The sequence below is a fragment of the Fomitiporia mediterranea genome, assembly GCF_000271605.1.
Source record: "Fomitiporia mediterranea MF3/22 unplaced genomic scaffold FOMMEscaffold_7, whole genome shotgun sequence".
NCBI classification, from domain to species: domain Eukaryota; kingdom Fungi; phylum Basidiomycota; class Agaricomycetes; order Hymenochaetales; family Hymenochaetaceae; genus Fomitiporia; species Fomitiporia mediterranea.
The window spans coordinates 3,164,065-3,173,486 of record NW_006760392.1 but is presented as its reverse complement, the minus strand read 5'-3'; the positions used below and the strand labels follow the sequence as shown (position 1 = coordinate 3,173,486).

Sequence of the window (9,422 nt, the reverse complement as noted above, 5' to 3'; positions counted from 1 at the left end):
AGACATATCTATGCAAAAAGGGCTGTGTTCTCAATTCTCTACTCTCGGCGCAATCCATCATATCACTCTCGGCACGCCCTCTTTTAATCTACATGTACTGACTCTCTGTGTATTCGAATCGGCTCGGCACAGCTCTCGGCTTTCTTACACCGTCTCCTTCTACTCTGGCTCGCTCAACTGCGGGGTATCCCATCCATCCATCAATCTATTCTATTTAATCTTAACTCTTTCTTGGAATTAGCTCTTACCTGCGCTGCGATCTCTCTCCGTCTTGTCCGTCCGCACTTGCGTCCGATATCTTGGTGCCTTGGGCTGCGGTGACGGGCACTGCGGATGTGCGATGCCTACGGCACGCGTCATACACTCGGTGTATCGGTAGACTACGGAATGGATACAGTTCACCCATTCCACCTTTTCTTTCCTTATTAGGATATTCCTATTCTTTGGCTTGAACATATTCTCTGTGTACATACTCAATTAACTATGCTGCGGAACGTAGAGTCATTAGCAACTCACCACTCTGCTCAGAAGGAATCGCCTTCATCATCATCGTCAGTTATGAACTCAATGTGGATTATCATTATTATCATTATCATCGCTCGCCCATCGAATGACTTCTTCATTCTAATTTCTAGGTGGTCTGAGTTCATACTAGTATATTCGAATACGAATGTATGTATGTATGTGTGTATGCTGTGTAACTGTATTTCGGTCGGAAATCGGTATGATGTGTATCTACGCTACGTACGTACGTACGAAAAGCCAGTCAGTAAGGATGAGAGCAAAGATAAAGGAGTGAACGAACGAACGAGTAAAATTGTTTTCGAGAAAACTTCTTCTAAACAGCAGGCAAGGAAATTTTATGTACATACAGAAGAAGTACATCTATTTTTATCCATACATCCGTGTTGAATTTTGAGTAAGTATGCATGTGTTTCTCCTCCTCGGAAAACTCGAGCATGTTTTCATCGATCCGATTCCAATCCTGCCCTGGGAAGGCAATAGCATTTGAGTCAGAGAAGTTGGTGTTCCTCGGGCTTGTAGTGCCTAACATCCGACGCTGAGGGAGATCTTTGCTCAACATACTAATCTGTCTATTAGCATTTGAGTTATCGAGTCGAGGGAACTCGGCTCTGTAGTTCTTCACATTCAATGCCGAGGAAAGACTACTCTATCTGTTAGTTCAAGGATAGTATTGGATTCATTTCTAATTCTTCTGGCCTGAGTGACTCGGACTTGTTTACTACCACATATACATCTATGAGTTATTTATGTAAAGAATTCCTTGGTGCACTTATTTTGACTCATTGTTCACAGCTATAGAACATACTCCAGGCGCTTCACTACGTAGTACGCTGTACTGTTCGATATTCGATTGTTCTTTTCTTCTCCTTTTATCTATGTATAGTATATCAATTCAGAGTCCTCTCAAATCTTCTTCAGAACAAGATGCTGATTTTAATGAAGAAAAGAAGCACATCAAAATCAGGTATCACAGCTATTTAGGATCCCTGGTGCTATTCAGCCCGCAGCTTCGTTGTATCAAAGGTTCACAGCATACTCTTCACATCCCTCCTTCCTCCTAACTCACTGGAGTGACTCGAAATACTTATTTGGGAGTCCACCCAAATACGGGACACGAACATCTCGGCAAGGTACATAATACTCGAGATACTGTGAATGCGGCGTATGCGTGTCTTGGATCGAGAGCTTGGAAGAAATGAAGTGAACTGATTGATTTGGGTTGATACTCCTATTCGGTGTTTGTCGTGTAGCGGAAGTCCTGGAGATCTCAAAAGTGTAATAAAAAAACATCTGTGTGTATGTCTGCTATCATCATCAATATTGATAATTGATACAGCAGTATTGTTGCTCAAGCCGACTATCAAAATGCTGTAAACTCAACATACATACGAATGTTGTCTCTGTAATGAGATTTATAGCATATACTAATGTATTCTGAACTCCGGTCCCCCTGCACCCTTCCATTACACAGTAGGTCATAAAATCACGGGTGTAGCTGTGCACCTCCTGTCCACCCAACCTCCTAACCTTCCATCCTCCTATCCGGCTACTTTCCTACACCACGGAACCAAAAAAGGTGAATCCGAACGTCTTGCTCGGTGCGTTTCTCGGATTTGCCTTATCCTGCAGCTTTTCCTCACAAGCAGCTTTGATCGGTCACATCCATGTAAAAATAGTGAGGGTATCAATAATCAGATTTAATTTTGAGTTATGTGATAGTTCGATTCATGAATGATAATGATTGAGTTTATCAAGGTAGATGGAAGATAAAAAGAGGCAGAAAGACTCAAAGAAAGCAGAGGCAATTTCTCTTTCCTATGTGTGTTTGGTATTCAAATATGATTTGTAGTATGGGCCTTTTTGGTTAGAAAGGCAAAGTTCTCCCTTTCTACACAGCGCATAACTTATGATTTAAAAAAAAACATAGCCCGGAACATCATGCTTTTATTTGCCGAATATACAGAAGTGCACACAGGTCCATTTAACCAAGATAGGAATACAAGCCCTTTCTCCTCGCTTCGTTCTTTGTAGAATCATACCACACTGGCCTTTCTACAAAGACACGTGTTGGTGTTGTACTCCTATGGCCCAACACGAGCACGGAGGATGCGCACTTCTAGATCCGATCGACACCCTGATCCCCTATCCATGAACAAACCAAGTAACTTGAACAGCGCCTCAATGACTCGACCCAACTTGAGGTGTTAGGCTGCAATACCCACAAAGGTCAAAGGCGCTTAACCTTCATGATTCACGCATCTATCTGCTGCATCTAAGTGCGGCGTACATACCAGCTCGGCGAAGTTCGGATAAAGTGCCTGTATACGGTATAAGGATCATAACTCTACTTTGATTAATTTTGGCGGAATCAGGCGATCGCCTTTAGAACCTCGAAGCACTGACAGCGTACGGCATTGATACAGTAAGCGTAACTCAGGGAACCATTTGGGCGTACAAGCGCTAAGGCCTAACTGCTGCAGCTGCTGAATCATGCATGTCCTCGAGATGCATACTGCAGATAGCACGTGTCTTAGGGATGTTGCTCGAATGCTACGTAGATGGATTAGAAGTGAGCTAGAGTGCTATACGTTGGAGTCATGATGCTACGCATGTGCATAATGGTAATCCTCGTGGCTAGTCATGCGCATCTGATCCTTGCAGGATCCGAGACAACGCTGCAGTTATTTTATATAAGAAATACCTATTTTCTAGACTTGCAAGGTAACCCCATTTTTGAGTGTTGTCGGCATAGTGTGTTCTGCATACATGTTTACATCCTTACTTATTACGATTAACCCTGTCCGAATTTCTGTCAATGCTGTGCAAATGCGGGGTCGCAAGTCGGATATGATGTCGTAAGATGACTGGGGCATCACACCCAGACTCGGCTATTGCAGATCGCCAATTCCAAAGCTAAGCCTAACTTCTGGATTCGCAAGTTGGTCTGCATACGAATAGTGTAGGGCATGATAATGCGGGAATCGGAAGTATTGTAAGTGCGATGACTGCGAAGCAGGATGGTGCATTCATAATTGTTGAGTCGTCACGAATGATATGAACAAGTAGTAATCGGAGCTGGAGCAGAAGGTCCTCGTACGCATGTATGCGGGGCGGTCTGGATTTGAAGAGAACGTTTTATCAAATAAGAGGCGCTTCATCGAAAATGTTGCTGTTCACGAGTTGGCCCGCAATGTATCCGTATGGCCTCTGCCTCCTAAAATAGACAGAACATGAGTCGCGTTTTCTCGTATTCGTGACGTACTTTCCGACGTCTCCACCTATAATTCCTTACTTCGTGGTTTCTGCAGTATACAGCAGGCGGCCGCGAGTCCACATTGATGCCTCTCGAGAGCTTGGTCTCGTCCCGTACTTCCGAGAATCCGAACCGATCCCGACATTAGGCAGTGGATTGTGTACGGAAGAGGACGTCATCGATTTGTTGTTGGTACCTATGGACACGGATGCGGATATAACACCCGATATCAATGTCATAATCCGCATCGTTGTCGCCTTATGTCCCTGATATGGGGAGGACACGCTTAGATGAGATGACCCCGTCGCCGGAATACATGCAATCCAGACTTTCGCCGAGTTCTGAACACGGCGAATTTATCGGACTCGGCGAATGAACTTGAATCATGGATCAGTCGTGGATCATGGATCATCCGAAATGATACGCCTCCGCGCAGATCGTGGATAGACGCTCGTCTTCATCGCCCTTCTTTGTATTTGCCCAGTCCCAGTTGGAAAATGGCAGCACACGCCGAAGCGATGCATTTACCAAGCCTCCGTCTTTGTATAACGAACATCGGAAGAAGGACTTCTTCCTTTCAATCTTCACAAGCCTCTCCATGTGCCTTGGCGGCATGCGTACAAATGCATTTTGTTAACATGCGGATAGATCTTACCCGCGCCAACCCTCAATTCTTTCTTTCATCCGTTGAAGTCCGCATGGGCACACACACACGCCGTTCTTTCACCCGACCACCAAGTCGTATGACAACAAATCAAGCTATTCCCCTATTTCAGAAGCTCGTTCTAAACGCGTGTGATGCCACGCAGCTCGTCTTCACGTCAACATGCATCTGTAGACGCTCGCCAATGCAGCTCCGAAATAAGGATTGTGATAAATCAGATCGCGAAGAAAGCACGCAAGCGACTAGAAAGGAGCCGCTATACTTTATCTCGGTCTCTCGGTGCGAGAGGCGTCCAGGCGGGAATGGTTGGATGAACATGGTGAGGAGAGAAAACCGAAATTGGAAAATTGAGCCGCCTTGAGGCGGATCACGTTGATCGGACACGGCTCATGCTCGGATCGATTGCCGGCCAGCTGTGTCCTCACCCTCGGTTTTCCTTCGACGACAAAACAGCAATACTGTTTGTGTGTAATGATTCGTCCATAAACTTTCTCCGACGACACTCCTCGGGAAACACGTATGTATCTTGCCCACTACCTTACGGATAAGTACCCAAATTTATCGTAGTATAGAAGCCTTGTGGTACATTGACTTAACTACCGTGTTGGTTCCGTCTAGCCCCACAGCACTCTGCAAGCTCCCACACAAATGATTCAATTCGACCGGAAGCACGAAGAAAGACGCGGGCCTTGAGGTCGACTCCATTGTCGATATCCGAAGATGCGATCTAATATCTCACTGGTTGCTTTGATACGGATCTTTCATGCAGCTGAATCGCCTTGCTCTACCCAACTGACCAGAAGTCAGCCCGTACGTATTCAACGCATACCAGAACGCTCCGAAAGCACTCGAACCAAGAGAATTAATGATATTTGTAGCTGAAGTTAGACGTCTAGTCGTGAGAGCGTAGTTACCCCTATTACGGCGCTTCAGCGGTAACTCCGATTTCAAGTCTGCTCTGGCTAGATGCCGAGTCTGGATTCTCTCCTTTATCTGCGATACGAGAATATCACATTCTCCCCTAATCTTATCTGCTTATCTTTCGAAGTGTCGTCCGAATGGATTCCTACCTTGCTAGCGTCCTTCACTTTCTGGTATAGAAGCTTTTCATTGGGTCTTAACTGCATGGTACTTCTCAGTTCGCATATACGCATAATCGCCTGTGCGCATGTTCTCGGGCTTAGAAGGTCTCACGGGTAAATTGGCTGGCATATACATTACAATGAGCATGGTATGACCATGAGCAGCGCTTACCAATCGACCGAGGAGATTTCTTGTGTTCAACCAGTAGGAAGTGCATTACCGTAACCAGCTGGAATCATTCTAATCACCTCAAGTTTATCTTGGCTTGAAAGCAACGAATGCATTGTATCCGACCTACATCGGACTGGGGATCCCATATGCTTGCATCAAAGTTTTAGTGCCTTATCAAGCAACACCGATAGTCCATCCTTACTTTCCTACGAGGTCGATTCACCCCGAGCGAGCATATGTTTCCTCTCCGTTTTATTCGCATCGATCTGGAAGGTACGAGCACTCCGGAGAGTTACCGGCGATATGATACAATCCCTTCGGTGCATAGGCCGAGCTTCGAAGCACGGTGGAAAGCTGGGAGCGATGCTTCTGCTTCTTTCTTGAAATCCTCCTCATCGTCCGGCGGGTATCAAAACCGGATCGTGAATAATCAATGAGTCAGTATTGAAAAAATTAAATCGAATTGCATAGGACCAAGTTACTGCTGACTATCTGCTTACTCAGTTTTTTTGATTATTCAACGCAAAACAAATTTGTTCATGAACTTCAAATTGCTACCGTGCCTCACTATGCCAAACTAGGGTCACAGTTCCTGGGTGCTCGATATCCTGGAGTCGGTCGTTGTTGACAATGAATCAAACTGCAACGTCATCCCGGTTGTTTAACGCTCTGCAAGCAACGTGTGTATCTTGAATCGATCGATAGCCAACGGGTAGCGCCTCAATTGCGATGATCTTCTATAGCTTGCTGCATACTCGCGTTAAACTCAAGCCGTTCCATTGATTCCGATCTAGGTAAAATGAACGTGTTGGCTCACAAGGCCAGGGGCAGACCCAGTGAGGCCAAGTGAGTTATGCAAATATCCTGTTGCTGCCCACTGGAATGCCTCAGTATTACTCGCAAATTACATTATGATCATCACAAATAAATTAAGTAATGTTATCACTATTGTTCAATTAGAATGGATCCTATCTAGTAAAGAGATATACAAAACGCCTATGTCTTTTAATGCAAATTGGCCATTTGCACCCTGGTACAATAAGTTTATATGTGAACATGATCAAATCGTTCATTATTGAATAATCATTCTCTATCCAAGTTTTGACCAATTGTTTAGACTGCTGCAATGACTTCTATTAATATCATTAGTATCATTTTGCAACTTTATCAACTTTGATATAAGTTAGGGTGTCACCTTTTTTTCTGTAACTGTACACTGCTACTGTACTAAATGATCAATACAGCAGCACATGAATGTTACTTACCTTTTGCACTGCCCAATTAAATCGTCAAACTGCATGTCTTCAAGTCTTCAAGTATCCAATCCTGCATCTTCCCATTAAAAAGAGCTGGATACAGCGTTTCTGTAGGTATAAACGTAATTGAAGTCTGACCCCATACAACACCGCGTCGATGCAACTTCACTTCGCTTGGCACTCATTTAAGGAGGGTTAAGGAGGGATCCTTGACAACGGGCCTAGGACTTCAGAGAGCTGGTACCCTTTTCCATACCTACATCACGAAAAAGTCTTAAGTATTGTATTCACTTGTAATCCTATACATTTTGTACCTTTTATAAAATTTGTCAATGTTAATATAATCTTCATAGGGGGTTAAGCAATGATAGTACAATGTTAAATAAGTAAACAAGAATACTTTTAAAACTTGGCAATTACAATTATAATTGTGTAAATTGTCAAGTTATACAAGTGATTATAATATACTTCCTAAGATTATAAGGTTAAGACATGCTTATTAATTTGTAACAGTATAATATCTACTTATAATGCTTATAAGCCATTACAAGCATTTGAATCACTTCCTTTTGCTTTAGATACAATTTTTTATCAAATAATTTATAAAATATAATTATATTTAATTATTTAATACAAAATAATAAATGATACATTATTTCTACAGTCCTGACCCCTGCACCACTAGCAGCCTCTGCCTTGTTCTTTTGTGAGCAGAATTCGTGTCGGAAAAGGATGAACGCATCCTTAGGCTGTTTGATGTAGTCTTCGTCACCACGTTTGGCCGTCGCTCGGGACCTGTGAGTCAAATTGCGTGTGCGTGTGGGTTGAGGTCGAGCAGGTTGTGGAGGTTGAGGCTGCACCTGTTAGACAGGTTTAGAGTAGTTAGTAAGTATCTATAGGAGAGAAAAGGTGGACGTACTGTGACAGCGTGCAGTGAGTGTGAGTGGTGCATGCAGGTTGAGATCCGGAGCGTTGAACGAGTTGATTCAGGCTGCAGACAAAGCTGTATCAGTACGCGTATGCTACATATTCTGACTGTGACGTGCAATTGGAGGAGCAGTGAACTGAGTCATTGTTGTGGATTGATCTCTGGGACGTACTGGCTCGAACAGAGAAGGCAAAGTGGAATGTATTGACGGACTCTGCTCAGGAGGGGTAAGTGGCGGTCCACTGCTTCCGTTCGATATGGTGTTGTCCGCTGCACTAAGGAATGTAAATGCACGTGGGGTGGACCTGTCGAGAGTGACGTTAAGCATAGAATGGGTGGGGAAGGAGAGCGCGTACAGCGTCAAAGAGAGGGTCGTACCATGGGAGTGGTTGTACGTTGGTATTGTTGCGAGCGCGCGCTTGTCGACTGTTGCTTGCACTACAGAGCAGGAAGTATGCGAATGTATGGAAACATTGAAGAAGTCGTTCAGCATTGGTCAACAATGCGGATGCGCGAATGCGAATGCAAAAAGGAAGGCAAGCATAAACAGAGGAGGACAACGAAGGAGAGGCAACGCAAGCGGCGGAGCAATGAGCGGGAGGGATGGAAGGGAGACAAAAAGTTGGGAGGAGAGGGGTGAGTAACCATTGTGCAAGTTATTATGCAGTGGACTGGCTGCTTACACTTTACGATGAAGGACGGTGTAGCCAGCTCAGTCGTGTCGTCACAGGATCTGAGACTCAGCACGGGCATTACAGTGGCAGATTAGAGAGACGAATACAGTGATGTTTATTGCAGGCAGTGTGCCTGCTGGAGGATGCTTGTAGGCAGAGGACTGGGCTAGAGAGAACAAGAGCGACAACATAGCGTTGGGGGAAGAGGGTTGGGGAGATGGTGGAGGTAGGAGGAAAAGGAGTGACGAGAGCAAGTGCGTCATTATATGCGCTCGATCTTCGGTACTCGATTATGTAATCACTTCGATATATTGTTTAAAAGTAAAACCAAATTATTTTATAAGTCTGACAGAGTGATTGTTATCAATATTAATATATATAATTGCATATTATCTTACTAGAAGTATTGTAATTAACTTACAAGTATAATGTATTACTTTTATGACTATTATAATCAATCAACTATTGTTACAAATAACTTATAATATAATTTTAGCAGATTATAATAAGAGTTAAGTGCTTGTATCTCACATGTAATGTTGTAATAATACTATTAGTAAGCTTACTTGCTCTAAAACATGTTTGTAGTTTAATAGAAACTTTGTATATTTCTTACATTTATATACATTCATTATAATTACATTACAAGTAAAATATAAGTATTATTTTAGAATATAATGCTTATGAAATCATTTTATTAGATTACTTTTGCTATTATTAAATACATTTGTTGCGACTTTTTCGTGATGTATCCGCTTTTATAAACTAAGAATGATCAAGGAATATTTTAGTCTGTTATCAGAGTGTTACTTTTTCTAAATTATTGAAGCGTACCCCGCTTCCTTTTTGCATCTGCACATGCCCTTGC

The 9,422-nt window shown here is 43.3% G+C and overlaps 1 protein-coding gene across 1 annotated transcript; it reads right to left on the bottom strand.

Annotated features, from left to right (window-relative positions):
- Positions 1 to 5,095: 5,095 nt before the first annotated feature.
- On the bottom strand, positions 5,096 to 8,373 carry FOMMEDRAFT_157726 (uncharacterized protein; the record flags this gene model as incomplete). Its single annotated transcript, XM_007267858.1, has 6 exons — positions 5,096 to 5,187; positions 5,240 to 5,435; positions 5,513 to 5,602; positions 7,624 to 7,812; positions 7,872 to 7,943; positions 8,053 to 8,373. 6 exons carry the CDS (start codon positions 8,371 to 8,373, stop codon positions 5,096 to 5,098), a joined length of 960 nt encoding a protein of 319 aa, XP_007267920.1.
- Positions 8,374 to 9,422: the final 1,049 nt, after the last annotated feature.